Consider the following 17,790-nt stretch of genomic DNA (forward strand, 5'->3'; position numbering starts at 1 on the left):
CAATTCTTTGCAGAACACAGAGTGTTAAGGAGCTTTTTAACCCCTCACACACTGGTCACATCAAAACCTTGTCAGTGTCTAGGACAAGGATACATCCTCTGAAAGTGCCAGTAGAGTAGTGTTACAATGGTATTTACACAGCAGAGGTGACAAAACCTGTCAATTGTCTGAAGAGCCTTCCAGGATGAAGGCTAGCCGCCATGATCTAATAATAGCTAGGATTTGTTACTGTATCCACGCAGGAAATAAGTGTTTAAATCAGCGCTGGTCAATGCAGTACACATGATCTTGGGACGGCGTTCTAATGCTGGAATTCGTACTTATTCAAATGTGAAACCAGTATCACTGCAATCAGAGCCGTTTCAGGCAATCTACATGTCAGCGTTTTTATTTAAAGTTCTTGCAAACGCTTTTTAGATGCCTGAAGCTCTTTCCAAGCCTTCAACAAATGGGTCCTAACTTTCTCGAGGCAATCACATTTATCACTTTTAAACTTAGGGCTCATGCACACAGGATGTTTTTACAGCTGCTGTTAGGGGCGTCAGATGTTTTTTTTTTAGCTGCCTCTAAATGCCCCCCCATGTTGGACTATTTCACCATGCACACAAACTTTCAGAGGATTTTGAAAGGAATAAGCACTTAGGGACAGTAGAAAAAAAAAACAAAAAAGACAGCCTGTGCATCCAGGAGCAAAGGCTGTTAAAGCGGATGTGCGCTGAAAAAAATTAAAAGCCAGCAGCTACAAATACTGCAGCTGCTGACTTTTAATATTAGGACACTTACCTGTCCTGGAGTCCAGCGCCGTCCGCAGCAGAGGAAGAGCGATCGCTCGTCACTCTGTTGCTCCCCCCGCCATCCTCGGTGAGGGAACCAGGAAGTGAAGCGCTCCGGCTTCACTTCCCGGTTCCCTACAGCGAATGCGCGAGTCGCGCTACGCCTGTCGATTGGCTCCCGCTGTGTACTGGGAGCCGAGTGTTCCCAGAACACAACAAGAGGTGACGTCATGCCCGCAGTCTGCCCGAGACTGTGTGGCCGGAAGTGGGTGCAAATACCTGTCTTTACAAATGTGACACCGAAGGGGGGGAGGGTTCCGATCAGCGGGAGTTCCACTTTAAGGTGGAGCTCCGCTTTAAGCTGTAAAAACGAAAAATTCCAAAAAACACAGATAAACGCTGTAACAAGCATTTAGCCGCAATTTTACATTATAGGGAGTATTTTTACCGAACAAATGCCAAACAACGCCAATGTTGAACAATTTTTGAACAACATTTATGCATGTCAAGATTTTGATGGTGTCGACCCAGGTCAGATCAATCCTTGTCATGTCCATTTGGCGACAGTGATAACAACAATAACAAGCCTATACCTGTGGTCATTTCACCTGGTCCCATACTCTGACATTTCGTCTTTTATTATTGTGTATTTTATATATTTCATTAGATGCAATTGGCATCTTTTTTTGGAATTGTACCCTTTTTGAAGATTATTCAAATCAATTTTTTACATTTCTAAGTAGTGCCTACAAAGTCCATTTTTTCTTTTACCATATCTTTCAAACATTTACTAAGGATGTGGAACTATACATACCAAGGATGTTGATTGCCATCCAAGGGCACAGCAATCAAAATCTAGCAAACAACGCCAATATACGTTATTCAAAAACGTGGCACGTTTTTAACGCTGCTTTTTCCTGGCAGCAGTGCTGGCCTTTTTTAAACGCCCTGTGTGCACGATTGGTCTTTAAAAAGCCTAGGGTTTTCTGCCACATAAAATAAAATGTGAGCATTGCTTAAATACCTCCATAGAACTGGGGTCTCCCAATAGTTGTGATGCAGGTGGACAAGAAAGTTGTGTTTGCAGGTTGTAATTCTAAACCCAAAGGGCAGTTAACTCCAGAGTTGAAAAAAAAAAAAAAACAACAACATGAAATCACATCATTGCCATTTTTCTTTAATTGCAGCCAGTGAGAAACAAAACTTCACAATATATTTATCCGTAAAAGGCGCTAAATAGCATTTGTTCAATCTCCTTCAAAACTTGCCAAAACAACATGTTTACAACATAAAAACTTAATACAAATAAAACTAATACAGCACCACCAAGTGGCGATATATGCAAATTAATGCTTTTAGTAATGATTTACATGTGATTGTGCCAAGTGGAAAACTAGTAAAACAATAAAAACAAAAAGGTAAAATCATCATAGTAAAAACAAACATTCAGAAACAGTTCTCTAAAATATGTGCACCTAAAATTTCAGCACAGGTATGTCCTTTTACCATTCAAAAGTAGTGCAGGGAGCAGCGCTAATGTAAGTAATCCATAAGAATTGGAGCCATCTCTTCCTTTAATTTGTCCAGCAATAAGTCTAAAATCTGGCTGATATGAATTGCTGTACTTTCACATCAATGGCTGCTCTCTGCACTGACTTAGAAAACATTTTGTGCTGTCCATTAAAGAAAACTTGCACAGAAGGTATGAATTTTGCTATTCCTGGCTGCTTTCTAAAACGCTAGTTACCTGGCCTGTCGACTGGCCTTCCAAGACACTGACCTGTAACAAGTGACATTTGCTAAATTGTGTACTTGGTTTGAGACGGTGTCTGAATAGATTGAAACCACTAGATGAACATTGAACCATCAGTTTCAGGAGCTCGTCTGCAGTCCACATATCTATCTTAATATGGTTTTCCTTTAGGCCTTTCGCACACGGCTGCAAGATGCTATACAACACACATTCAGGAGTATTTTTCTGCTTGGGAGTGACAGGTAGATCATACAGTTGGGTACAACCAACCTGTACACATGTAATACAGGCTGGCAGAAGCCACGGCTGTGCAGGGATATACGTAAATTCCATTGCTTACACGTGTATCGGGACTTGAGCACTGTCTCGAACACAGGGGCCTGCATTCATGGCAATGCATAAGTTCTGCTAGGTATATAAACAATGGGATTTGGGTATATACCTGTAGAAAAGTAGCTTCAAGATGTACATCGCTCTTGGGCAGGGAGATACGCCTGAATGCATGCTTCTAGTAGCCATTTACAAGAGGCCTTAAAGACTGCCATTTATCAGTCATGGTTGTAACAATTCACCCAAATAGCTCCATAAAATGTTGCAGGCTCTAGAAATCTGGATTAGTAAAAAATGAATTCGGACATGATTTCAAGTGTAAAACCCATACAGAAGTGATAAAGTAGTAGTGCGAATAATAGTGACACACAGCTTGCTCACGGATAAATAGCATTAGTTCTTTGGTTCACGCTTACTTAAGATCACTTTAGTCCATAGTGTCTCCCTTATTGCACTGCATCAAAGCAAACAGCTAAAATTACACAGGAAGATTAACTTCCTATTAAAAATAATAATAAAACAAATGTTCATAGTGGATCTAAATACAGACTCATCCTGGAAGACTGGAGTGCCCTCCACACTTGCACAGGAAAAAATGAAAAAAAAAAAAATCAGTGCTAGAAACTATTAAGCTAGGACATCTGTTTGTAAGTAAAAGTTCAGTGCAATAATCTTCACAATGGTAATTTGACTGGGTCTTCTCCAGAATGATGGTGACACCACTGACTGGCTGATAATATACACCTGAGTCTCTGGGTCCATTTCCTTGTCTGCTCCTCTGTGTCTTTCAGCTGGCCAGACAATGAGACACCAGGGTGTCATTCAGGGAGAGGTGCAAATGCTGTCAAAACAGCTTGAGAGGTGACAAAACCAACACGCCCAGCTCCTCTTGTGTGAAGCATTAACTGTAAATGGTTTTGTACAAACAGAGTGTTCCCAGCACCCTGTGGACATTCCTGTGTTATCTGTCTCTCGCTTGTCATGCTGCCTGAGGCAGGCCATAGTATTGTCAGTGGGGGAGAGATGGATGGGAACACGTGTGTGTCTTCCATTGTCAGGCTGGTGGCTGCTGTAATCAAGAAAAGGGCAAAGGATCCTGGCAATCGCCAGCACTGCTGGCCTGATACCCTGACAGGAGCAGGCTCCGCTGGCAGAAGAGTCACTCAAAACGTCGCAGGTGGTTGTAGAGAGATTGGACATAGGTGAACACGCACATGGGATCTGGCTTCCTGCCCATCATCAGCATATCTTCAACTTCAATGAGCCGGTCGCAGTGCGCCATTTTCCTGAAATAGGGAAAAGAAATAGCCACAGTTAACTAATGGTATAAATCAACCATACAAGTCTTGTTTGAATATATATATATATATATATATATATATATATATATATATATATATATATATATATATATATATATATATATATAAATGAAATCAGTGAAATTCTTTCAAAATGAGCAAACATGTAATTTATAGCTGAATTACAGGTACGATATTAATTGCATGGTTACAATGGCCCAGCTTGGATTAATGCAAGTATGCATATTTCATACCCGAAGAGGAAGCCGACAATCACTGGTGCTACTACAGTATTCAATGCAATCCTCTGGGTCCTGTGCCCTAACTGGACGAGGTAGAGATCATGACATCAAACTCCAACCAGAGATTAGCACGTTTTTGACCGGTACCCTTCCCCTCCCCACTTCCGGGAGACCTGGCTGCAGCGAGGTCCCCCAGAAGATTGGCCCCCTCCGCCTTCCTCCACCACTGGGCAGTTAGAAAGCGCACTTCCTGCATGCGCAGTACGGAACCAGCTGTGAAACCAAAAGGCTTAACTGTCTATTTCCCTTACCATGGCGCAGCACCCGAGAGCTGGTCAGAAAATCGGCTGGGGTGTTGAAATCGCAGGATCCCTGGACAGGTAAGTGCCCTAATATAAAAAATCAGCAGCTACAGTACTGGTAGCTGCGGTCTTAATATTGGGGGGGGGGGGGGGTTTGGACCTTCTCTTTAAGAGCCATGGGGCAGCGGTCAATAAGGTGGTAGATTTTAGATTATAAATCAATGAATATAACCAACAAAAGTGGCCAGACCAGTCAACTAATCTAATTATGTGGGTAGTTAGACATAAAAGTGTGTGTCTGGGGGGGGAAAAAAATTGGTGGGGGGGGGGGCTGGACCTCCTCTTTAAGGACAGCTTTGGCATACATGGGTCAAAGTAGCCATATTTCCCTGTGACCACCAGCACTGGGGGATGAATAGAATGGCATATTCTTCAGGAAAGGTATGCATTTCTGCCCTTATATGACTATGTTTCTCTCCAGAGTGTAAAGAATATGAATATAGTTTTAAAGTTGGCACACCTGACCATATACTTATAGGGGTTCATGTAATAACGTAATAGAAGCTGTTGAATTTGCGAGTCGTGCGGCGTGTCCTCACTGGTCCCAGCTGTCTCCTGGGACCAGTGTGTTTCCCAGAAGACAGCGGCGGGGTGACGCGAAGGGGCATGACTCCCGCGGGAGTCTATTCCCGGAAGTGTGTGCAGATACCTGTATAATACAGGTATCTGCACCCCCCTCCCCTCTGAAAGGTGCCAAATGTGACACCGGAGGGGGGGGAGGGTTCCGAAAAGCAGAGGTTCACTTTTTGTGTGGACCTCCACTTTAACATTAAATGAACATTTAACAGCCACTATCCCTTTAGCAATTTAACCCCCATAGTCTAACAGTTTGTCTCATCATGTCATCTTGCCACTACATATAAATAGTTAATATGACAAAATTAACCTTTTAAATAAAAAAAATTAAAAAGTCTTTATTGCAAATGTTTTATTTAAACCTCTTTCCCTGTGTTTATGCATGTTCGTTAAAGCCTAGGCAAAGATCACATATAGTAGCATCTATCAGGAGCATTAGGAGTTTTTAGAATCATTAAAGACTGTTTTCGGTCAGACAAACTTCCTCTTGCAGACTTGCAGTAACAAAAGAGGAGGTACAATATTGTGCCATGCTATGAAGTAGGAAGCAGAGCAAAAAACGTTTGCCCTGTGTCCATGTAATTACAATGTAAAACACTTCCTGTCCTAGGGTGACAACTCACGACACAACAGATTACAGACAGGACAGGCTTGCAGGCCTTCCCCTTTTCTCTTTAGCATGGAGGAAGGGTGGGGGGAATCTGTGGACTATAGCCTACAGAGACAGGTGGGATGGGAAGCCTTAGCAGAGGCACAAAGTATGGTAAGATATAAGCTTACAAGATTTCTGGCAGAATCAACAGGTAATTTTTTATTCATTTATCATCGAACCGCTATAACAAAACACTTTCAATGGTATATTTATCAAACCAAAACTGAACCAAAGAAAGAATTCAATTGTTGGGGTTTACATACATTGGCATCTTATTAAATGTTTTTTTTTTATAAAAATACACTTAAAGGGTCACTAAAGGAAAAAAATTTTTTGCTGAAATTACTGTTTACAGGGTATAGAGACATAATAGTTAACTGATTCCTTTTAAAAACGATTAAAAATAGATAAAAATCAATCATATAATGTGCCTCTAGTTTCACTTTCGTTTTTGCATGTAATTTAATGCCTCTGTGCTGGACAGAGCCATAGAGAGTGATGGTTAGGAAAACGAAACTAGAATCTCCCAGTACTGTGGTGATCAGGAAACAGACAACCAGGAAGTGTCCAGAACAAAGAGAAATTACAGCAACATCAGAGCAAAAACGAACAATGAGGACATGAAACCAGGACTGCAGTAAGGTAAAGGAAGCTATTTAGCTAAAAAATGTTTTTCCTTTAGTGACCCTTTAAAGTTCACACATGTCCGTAGCGAATTTCCCTCCAGTTTTCGCTGCAAATTTCCAAAGCAAGTGTACAGCTGCGATTTCAATGCAAATTATTGTAGTCGGCAGCCACTACAATTATGACGTGGGGGCCCCCCCAAAATGAATACCTGACCCTTACCCAAGCATGCAGGCCAGAAAAAGAAGGGATGGGAAGATGAGCGAGCATCCCCCCTCCTGAACCATACCATGACACATGCCCTCAATGTGGGAGGGACTTCCCTCCGCTGCGACATTCCCTCTCCCTGTGACATCACCAACCCAGCATGCATCATTGATGAATTCACAAGGGAGCGGTGACATCGCTGGGTGGCCCCACCCCTTAGTGATTTAATAACTATCAGATGGCAGAGTAGGCAGACGTGGGAGCCAGTGACAGCTGTGGAGGCATTTTATTTTTGGGTTGGCAGCATTCATCGTGATTGATGCTGGATCTACACCGGGAAACATTTTTTTTTTTTTAAATAGGAATTATCAAAGGGATTGTCAAAAATCACCACCGTGTTTTTCTTTGACAGTTTTTTGGTGAATGAGTAGGGGTACAATGTACTTATTCACATTGGGGGGGGGAACCTGGGGGCCTTTGTTAAAGGGGCATCCAGATTACGATAAGCCCCCCTGCCTGCAGACCCCTACAACCACCAGCCAGGGTTGTGGGGAAGAGGTTCCTTGTCCCCCATCAACATGGGGACAAGGTGCTTTTGCAAAGCACCCGCCCATGTTGAGGGCATGTGCCCTGGTACGGTTCAAGAGGGAGGGGGGAGGTGCTCACCTTTTTTTTCCTGATTGAATTAGTGTTCAACACTGATGAGTTGTGTGATTCAAATGCATAGAAGGCAATGAGCCTGGAATTTGCATCTGAATCGCACTGCAGTGCTCAGAAAACTCTTTTTTTAAATCGCACTGCCGATGTACTGCATATATGTGAACCGGCTCCAAAGTTTGGTTCACGTCATGCAAAGTGGATTCTGTTCAAAGCGCTTTCAATTCGCATATATGTGAACGGAGCCTAAAAGGTTGCACTCCTCTAAGTGTGCAACAATTACACAAAGTCGTAATGTGACATGGCAATGTGTTTTATATTCCATCAGATAAAACGCGCTTAGTTGTGAAAGCGCCCACGCTGAAATATTATCTTTTATTATTAATTCCACAATAGCTACTATGCTGACGATATGCTGAGAATATTCCTGATCTTTATTCTCAGTATGTTACATTTACCATAACTGCCCACACAACATTATCCCATTGAAACAATGGTCAGATTATTATGAAATCTCAGAGCAGAACCACAATAAGATGTTACTATGTAACGGTGCCCACATACAACCTCTATGCATGCTTTCACAAAAGAGGTCTTAGATGAGGATGCCTATTGCATTCATGGGCAAAGCGAAGTAATGCCACATATATTAACACAGACCATTTCTGAACCCCCTTTTAGGTTTATAAAGAGCTGAAGGCTTATTAATGCATCTGGAGATCGTCCAGGCTTTTGGAAACTCTCCATGTGACGGAGCTGGCTCTGTTTGTCTGTAGCACAGGAAAAGATCCAATTATTCCTATAAGTATTATATATTTTTGTTCACTATTGGCTGAACCACAGTGGGTCTTGGCACTAATGAGACTCGCCTAAGTATCCTCCCCGCTCATTCTTGGGCAGATATCTGCCAGTCTATTGCCAGGTTAAACTCGGCAATACATTTTACAATCTAGTTGTATAGTCTTATCCATGATTGCACAGATGTACTTATTTATTCTCCAGATATAGTTTTATGTCAAATTACCCACATTATTAGATCACAGTTGACTAGTCTGGCCATTTTTGCTTGTAATAGTCAATTATTTAAAATCTATCAAACACCCGATTGCCCGCTGCCCCATGGCACTTAAGCTGGCTCTACATGGCTCAAATTGTGTCCAGTTCCTGCTGAATCAGCTGTGGGTGGCCCTGTCAGCACCACTCGGTTTAAATACAGCCTTATCAGAGACAGTCTCTGTTTGGGTATTATGCCAGCCGGCAGATACTGCAGCTACCTGAATACAATAGCCGGCCGTGGAAATGCTGTTAGTTTGGATGGAGGAATTTATTGATTTTCTCTTGTTCAGCCCATAGGTTGAATGAGGGAAAAACAAAAAGAGGAGAAGGGTAGCGTTAGGAGAACAATTTGGAAAACCAGCCTTAAAGGGGTTGTTAAGGTTTGTTTTTTATTTTCTAAATAGGTTCCTTTAAGCTAGTGCATTGTTGGTTCACTTACCCTTTCCTTTGATTTCCCTTCTAAATGTTTTTTTTCTTTGTCTGAATTTTGATTCTTGTATATGTATATACTCCATGTCATGATGTTTTGCATCAACTTTATTTATTCTTTTCATTATGTGCCATTCATTGGCTGAGTTAATGTGCTATATTATCCATGTATGTACATTCAATTTCAATAAACATTTCTACTGCAATTACTTTTATTACTCAGTGGCAAACTGTGACCACCTCATTTGAAGTCCCACGGGCGACTCCTTTTTGTGTGTGTGTGTGTGTGTGTGTGTGTATATATATATATATATATATATATATATATATATATATATATACACATATACACACACACACACACACACACACACACACACACACAGTACAGACCAAAAGTTTGGACACACCTTCTCAATCAAAGAGTTTTCTTTATTTTCATGACTATGAAAATTGTAGATTCACACTGAAGGCATCAAAACTATGAATTAACACATGTGGAATTATACATAACAAAAAAGTGTGAAACAACTGAAAATATATTTCATATTCTAGGTTCTTCAAAGTAGCCACCTTTTGCAGCAGACATCTCTAGAACTGGTAAGAGGAGACTGTGTGAATCAGGCCTTCATGGTAGAATATCTGCTAGGAAACCACTGCTAAAGAAAGGCAACAAGCAGAAGAGACTTGTTTGGGATAAAGAACACAAGGAATGGACATTAGACCAGTGGAAATGTGTGCTTTGGTCTGATGAGTCCAAACTTGAGATCTTTGGTTCCAACCCCCGTGTCTTTGTGCGACGCAGAAAAGGTGAACGGATGGACTCTACATGCCTGGTTCCCACCGTGAAGCATGGAGGAGGAGGTGTGATGGTGTGGGGGTGCTTTGCTGGTGACACTGTTGGGGATTTAATCAAAATTAAAGGCATACTGAACCAGCATGGCTACCACAGCATCTTGCAGCGGCATGCTATTCCATCTGGTTTGCGTTTAGTTGGACCATCATTTATTTTTCAACAGGACAATGACCCCAAACACACCTCCAGGCTGTGTAAGGGCTATTTGACCAAGAAGGAGAGTGATGGGGTGCTGCGCTAGGTGACTACCTCTTGAAGCTCATCAAGAGAATGCCAAGAGTGTGCAAAGCAGTAATCAAAGCAAAAGGTGGCTACTTTGAAGAACCTAGAATATGAAATATATTTTCAGTTGTTTCACACTTTTTTGATATGTATAATTCCACATGTGTTCATTCATAGTTTTGATGCCTTCAGTGTGAATCTACAATTTTCATAGTCATGAAAATAAAGAAAACTCTTTGAATGAGAAGGTGTGTCCAAAATTTTGGTCTGTACTGTGTATATATATATATATATATATATATATATATATATATATATATATATATATATATATATATATATATATATATATATATATATATATATATATATATATATTTATATTTATATATATATATATATATATATTTATATTTATTTATATTTATATTTATATTTATATTTATTTATATTAGGGGTGGAGGTGTATCACTGGATCTTTTAATTTGTTTACCTTTAATGTCTATGGACAGTTTTAGTAATATCATACAGGCATACTTAAAAAGCAGTGAATCTCATATTCACTGCGGATGAATATACCTTGTGCATGTGTTTTAATTTAAAGTGGCCGATTCACCTGCTGCAAATGTTTGGGAAATTCCCAATTCACTTCTTTATAAACATGCACCATAGGAGGCGCTTTCCTGAAGCTGGAGCACTCAGAATCTGGTGTAGCTCTTCATGGTAGCCAATCAGCTTCAAACTTCAGCGTGTTCAGTTGAGCACCGACAATAAAACCTAGAAGCTGATTGGTTTCTATGCAGATCTGCACCAGATTCTGCACCCTCTAGTTTGAGTAACTCACCTCCACAGCGTTTTTATATTTTGCCTTTGAGTGAGTACTAAAACCATCCAGACGTATTCGGATATGCCTGAGCAAACAAACTTCAAATCAAAGATTATTCCTGTAACTGAAACACTAATCTAAACGAGACACATATTATGTTCTTGCTAAATCTTTATCCCTTTAATGCCAACTTTGTGATACCAATCTGGTCCATCAGGCCCTTCATTTAGTTGCGGTTAACCCGATTGTAGGATTTTTCTTTAATTGGTTCAGAAGAAATTATGACGGGGGCTTTGAAACAAGCATGTAAGGGGGCACAGTTCCTAATTAAGCAGATGACCTGCAGTACCAATGCCAGGGCACGTTGTGGTTTGTTTTATCCTCTGCCACATTCTTCATCGTTCATTTAAAGCGCAGTGACACTAGCTCACTCCTGACCTGAGCCGCAGATTAGTATTCCCAGCTCCAGGATTTCTGACACTGGCTTCTTCTAAATCTCTGGTTACATGCAGGGGATTAATATTGGGTTTGATGAAGCTGCTAACATTGCTGCTTGCACCCACCTGCACTTTATGCGCTTAAATGAAATCCACTGCTGTGCCATCTAATCTTTTTATGATTCGACGTGTACATTTCCAATCAAAGTATTTATGAAATTTCATCTTTGTGTACTCAACTAGGGAAAAATTATAAAGATCGTACTGTAAATAGGATATAGGTGCTTTAAAATAAATATGCTTCTCGTTTCCCTATAATTTAATACATTTTTTAACATAGAATTAAAACTATGATTATTATTGTCAAATGCTTGACAAGGTAGAGTCTAAAGTTGTCCATTAACCAGCGGGTTAAACAAAAAAAAATGACTACATTTCCCCATCCACACAGTTTATGTGGATGGGGGAATAACTCCCACTGTGCTATTGTATTGCGACAGACTCTACACCCCCCCCCCCCGACAGATTATTCGGGAAAACCCGTCAGGCCGGTTGTACAGAAGACGATCGATAGATAGACTTTTGTACAACCAGCCTGCCCATACATGGATTGAAAATGAATTTTAAATAATTTGTGTGTGACCACTCTAAATTTACCTATAAAATCAGTCAGATTTTTAAGAACACTTTTAATGGCAAAATGTGTGCATGTTTATGCTTATGGAAGAACAAGAAGAAGCGAGAAGAGCATAAATATTTCCCCTTTGCTTTTTTTTTTTTGTTGAGGGGGTGGATTTAAAAAAAAAAAAATTAACAGATTTTTCACTCAGTATAAAAGTAGCTGTTCTGTGAAGCCCTCTGAGGTTTGTTAGAGAATCTTGGTAAACAGCATCATGAAGGCCAAGGAACACACCAGACAGGTCAGGGATAACGAGAAGTGTTAGGTTATAAAACATATCCCAAGCTGTGAACATCTCACGAAGCACTGTTCAATCCATCATCCAAACTGCACACCTACCAAGACATGGCCGTCCAACTTAACTGACAGGCCAGGCAGGGAGAGCATTAATCGGAGAAGCAGCCAAGCGGCCCATGGTAACTCTGGAGGAGCTGCAAAGGTTCACAGCTCAGGTGGGAGAATCTGTCCCACCTGTCAGTACAACTATTAGTCGTGCTCTCCACAAATCTGGCTTTTATGGAAGAGTGGCAAGAAGAAAGCCATTGTTAAAAGAAAGCCATAAGAAGTCTTGTTTGTGAGAAGCCATGTGGGGGACACAGCAAACATGTGGAAGAAGGTGCTCTGGTCAGATAAGACCAAAATTGAACTTTTTGGCCTAAAAGCTGTGTGGCAGAAAATACTGCACATCACCCTGAACACACCATCCGTGAAAAATGGTGGTGGCAGCATTATGTTGTGGGGATGCTTTTCTTCGGCAGGGACAGGGAAGCTGGTCAGAGCTGATGGGGAAATGGATGGAGCCAAATACCGGCAATCTTAGAAGAAAACCTGTTAGAGTCTGCAAAAGGCTTGAGACTGGGGCTTTGGCTCAACTTCCAGCAGGATGACGACCCTAAGCATACAGCCAGAGCTACAATGGAATGGTTTATATCAAAGCATATTCATGTGCTAGAATGGCCCAGTCAAAGTTCAGACCTAAATCCAATTGAAAATCTGTGGCAAGACTTGAAAGTTACTGTTTACAGACACTCTCCATCCAATCTGACAAAGCTTAAAAGGAGTTGTAAAGGAAAATGTTTTTTCAACTTAATGCAATCTATGCATTAAGGTGAAAAAACATCTGCTGCTGCCGCCCCCCCCCCCCGAGCCCTCGTTATACTTACCTGACCCCTCGAAAGTCCCACGCGGTCCTGATATCCTCTTCGCCACTCAGCCTGGCCGCTGATTGGCTAGAGCGGATGGATTGAGAGCAGCGCAGCTGTCAATCACATCCAGTGACGCGGGGTGCAGAGGGGCGGGGCCGAGTGATACAGTGAGCGGTTTCTTGCAGTTATCTGATGCTTGAGCCTTTTTAAAATGAAGCTTTGCCAATGGAGACCTAGTTACTAGGGAAAATAAATGTGTGGTACGTTTGTTTTAAAAGAGGTTTTTCATGCATGTTTTTAAGGCGCCAAATCTATTGGGGCCAAAAATGCTTGAAGCCTGTAGTTCAAAAAAAGCTGATGTACTTTTTTGAGCTACAAGCTTCAAGCGACACTATGCTTGGGTACAACTGAAAACCAGGGGATGTTGAGCTACTAAACACTCCGGTGTGAAGGGAGCCTTACAGATAACTGGTGTTAGTGGCTACTTATCAAAAAGGCAGAAATTACTCATCTCTCAAGGGACCCCTAGCAACCTTACAGGGAGACCTGGTTGAGAAAGACTGGTTTAGAAAAGTAATTGTTTTCAATCTGGAAAGAAAATTACATACATTATCAATAATGATTTTATAAAAACTTGCATTATAAGGATGGTGACAGTAACCCACCAGCAAAGAAAGAGTCAAGTTTGGCTACAGGCTGAGGCACACATAGCACTCTCATGATCTGCATCTCCTAGGTAGAGGAAGGGGGGCTGAGATAGGATGAAGTCATTATGAAAACATTCCTGAAACACAAACATAATAACTGTGCCTGGGGGCGTGTGTACAAAGAGCAAGAGTGATTGCATGTGCCAACCAGCCAAGGTTCACACCGAAACAGTGCTGACTGTAGTCCCCTGGTGTGGAACCAGAAGAGTAAATGGTTTACAAGAATCATGGCGCTTGGAAGTAAGACACCTAGGCTCATTTGACCCTAGGGCACAAATATTTACTAGGTTAGGCTGATGACACAGGTGATTTTATTTTAACAATTCATAATTGCTGCTACAAATTAATAATGGCAGTGGTTAAAAGCAATTTAATCGCTTGAGTTGTTGGTGGTTTATTACAGCACTGGGTTGTGCTCTGCTTCAAGTTGCTTTCCCTTAGCGATTTGTAGTTAAGCATAGCAATTGCTGCGACATTTCATAAAAAGCATATTGGACAAAGGTTGCTAAGGATTTTGCTGCCAGGACAAAATGCAGATGAATAGATAGAAAGGAAGTAAGAGAAAAAGCAACAGACAAAAAAATAAAATAGAACCAGAGAGAGAGAGAATAAAAAAAAAGAGAAAAGAAAAGCGAAAAGGAAAAGGAAGGAAAGAAAAATTGGATGGGAGACAGATAACTAATTTTATTTCTAAGTGAGAGAAATGGAGAGAGGGTGGTAAAAAAAAAAAAAAAAAAAAAAAAAGAAATTGGCGTTTCATGGTCACAGTTTTGCGTCATGTGGGACTGGGCAACAGGACGGTTGGATGGTTTTGGAGCGTATATTTAAACCCAACAGCACATGGTCTTTTGTCAGAACCTCTCCCCATCTCCAATGATGCACCAGGACAAGGGTGTTCTCTGTGACCCCTTCTCTTCGACCTTTCACTAGAGGCATTTCTTTGCAGGGTCAGACAAAACCCGGAAATCTCTGGCATACAAGTTGGGGACTCATCATAAGGTATGTGCATACGCGGATGCTTTCTTTTTCACTTACCAATCCAGTTATAACCCTACCGAACCTTCTAAGCGAATTAGACCAGTACGGTTCCCTCTCCAATTTAAAGATGAACATGTCTAAATTGGAGACAATAGGCGTATCTATGTCTACATCCCAAATCGAACCCTTAAAAATGTATTTAAACTTTAGGTGGACCACTTCAGCCCTTAAATATCTGGGCATGTACAGTGCCTTGCGAAAGAATTTCAGCCCCCTTGAACTTTGCAACCTTTTGCCACATCTCAGGCTTCAAACATAAAGATATAAAACTGTTATTTTTTTTTGAAGAATCAACAACAAATGGGACACAATTATGAAGTGGAACGAAATTTATTGGATATTTCAAACTTTAATCAAAACTGAAAAATTGGGCGTGCAAAATTATTCAGCCCCCTTAAGTTAATACTTTGTAGCGCCACCTTTTGCTGCGATTACAGCTGTAAGTCGTTTGGGGTATGTCTCTATCAGTTTTGCACATTGAGAGACTGAAATTTTTGCCCATTCCTTCTTGCAAAACAGCTCGAGCTCAGTGAGGTTGGATGGAGAGCGTTTGTGAACAGCAGTTTTCAGTTCTTTCCACAGATTCTCGATTGGATTCAGGTATGGACTTTGACTTGGCCATTCTAACACCTGGATATGTTCATTTGTGAACCATTCCAATGTAGATTTTGCTTTATGTTTTGGATCATTGTCTTGTTGGAAGAAAAATCTCCGTCCCAGGTCTTTTGCAGACTCCATCAGGTTTTCTTCCAGAATGGTCCTGTATTTGGCTCCATCCATCTTCCCATCAATTTTAACCATCTTCCCTGTCCCTGCTGAAGAAAAGCAGGCCCAAACCATGATGCTGCCACCACCATGTTTGACAGTGGGGATGGTGTGTTCAGGGTGATGAGCTGTGTTGCTTTTACGTCAAACATAACGTTTTGCATTGTTGCCAAAAAGTTTGATTTTTGTTTCATCTGACCAGAGCACCTTCTTCCACATGTTTGGTGTGTCTCCCAGGTGGCTTGTGGCAAACTTTAAACGACACTTTTTATAAATTTTTAAGAAATGTCTTTCTTCTTGCCACTCTTCCATAAAGGCCAGATTTGTGCAGTATACGACTGATTGTTGTCCTATGGACAGAGTCTCCCACCTCAGCTGTAGATCTCTGCAGTCTTCTCCTTGTATGAGCTGAAAGTTTAGAGGGACAGCCAGGTCTTCGTAGATTTGCAGTGGTCTGATACTCCTTCCATTTCAATATTATCGCTTGCACAGTGCTCCTTGGGATGTTTAAAGCTTGGGAAATCTTTTTTCGCTTAAACGGACCTCTGAGACTATCACAGTGCAGGTGCATTTATACGGAGACTTGATTACACACAGGTGGATTCTATTTATCATCATTAATCATTTAGGTCAACATTGGATCATTCAGAGATCCTCACTGAACTTCTGGAGAGAGTTTGCTGCACTGAAAGTAAAGGGGCTGAATAATTTTGCACGCCCAAATTTTCAGTTTTTTATTTGTTAAAAAAGTTTGAAATAATATCCAATAAATTTTATTCCACTTCATGATTGTGCTCCACTTGTTGTTGATTCTTAAAAAATAATTACAGTTTTATATCTTTATGTTTGAAGCCTGAAATGTGGCAAAAGGTCGCAAAGTTCAAGGGGGCCGAATACTTTCGCAAGGCACTGTATATGCCACCTAGACTTAACCAAACCTATGCGCTAAACTTTCCACATTTTCTTAGTAAAAGTACAGACCTTGCTGTCTAAATGGCATCAAGGCCTCTTCGCCTGGTTTGGTAGATGCAACATCACTAAAATGAAAATCTTGCACATATTTTCTCATCTTTGCCAATTTGTTTACCCTTGGAATTTTGCAAGCAAACTAAAGATAATTTTATTTGGGTCCACAAAAGACCTAGGACTACGACAACGCCTCCTGACTCTACCTAAACACCATAGTGGCATCACAGTACCCGATATATAGAAATATTACCAGGCAGCCCACATGGGGAGACTTATTGACTGGTGTAGACATGCTGAACTTAAAACTGCAGCAACAGATCAAGCAATCCCAAAGCGCAGTCTCTGTGTTGCGCGGCCAGGTGCTTTGAAGACCTTTCCGCTTCTCTCCTACATGTAAAAATCATTTTTGCTAAAAAATTACACAGAACCCCAAAACATTATATATGTTTTTTTAGCATAGTCGTTGCAACTTTTTATCTCGCACGGTATTTGAGTAGCAATTTTTCTTTTTTTGGGAAAAAGTTTAATGCATTAAAAAACAAAACAGAACAGTAAAGTAAGCCCAATTTTTTTGTATAATGTGAAAGATGATGCTGCGTCGAGTAAATTGATACCCAACATGTCACGCTTTAAAATTGCACCAAACTTCGGAACTTGAAAATCCCCATAGGCAACGCTTTTTACAAGTTACATGTTTTGAGTTACAGAAGAGGTCTAGTGGTAGAATTACTGCTCTCCCTCCAATGTTCTTGGCGATACCTCACGTGTGGTTTGAACACCGTTTTCATATGTGGGCGCGACTTGCGTATGTGTTCGCTTCTGCGAGCGAGCACGCAGGGACAGAGGCACTCTGGCTCTCGAAAATGGAGGTGATGAACAAGATGGAAAACCAGTTAATTTCAGCCCAAAACAGGTATGAGGATTATTCCAAAACCTGGGTCCATTAGAACATACTCACATTCTCGGAAGAAGGAAGGCCAGCTTTGCATCCTGAGCATACTAAGACACTGTATACTAATGTCCCTTCTTCAGTATCCCCTTCCCCTCTTCCGGCAAAGCCACCATTCTTACCCCCCCCCCCTTTTTTCCCCCAACCCCACTTTTCCCCCTTTCCAAATTGTTCCTCTATCACCCCCTCGGTAGTCCTTACCTTATCCTTTCACTTAATTGAATGTGAAAAATGC

At 41.0% G+C, this 17,790-nt stretch overlaps 1 protein-coding gene across 2 annotated transcripts in view; it reads right to left on the bottom strand.

The window, feature by feature from the left end:
• Window positions 1-1,929: 1,929 nt before the first annotated feature.
• The window catches only part of SMTNL2 (smoothelin like 2), a 149,238-nt gene continuing 133,377 nt past the window's right edge, over window positions 1,930-17,790 (bottom strand). For both annotated transcript variants that reach the window (XM_040338344.1, XM_040338346.1), the window contains one exon: window positions 1,930-4,142. In XM_040338344.1, the coding sequence (XP_040194278.1) occupies window positions 4,016-4,142 (127 nt within the window). In that variant the 3' untranslated portion in view covers window positions 1,930-4,015. The remainder of the gene's footprint in view (window positions 4,143-17,790) is intronic.

Source organism: Rana temporaria, chromosome 2 (genome assembly GCF_905171775.1).
Source record: "Rana temporaria chromosome 2, aRanTem1.1, whole genome shotgun sequence".
Lineage (NCBI taxonomy): Eukaryota > Metazoa > Chordata > Amphibia > Anura > Ranidae > Rana > Rana temporaria.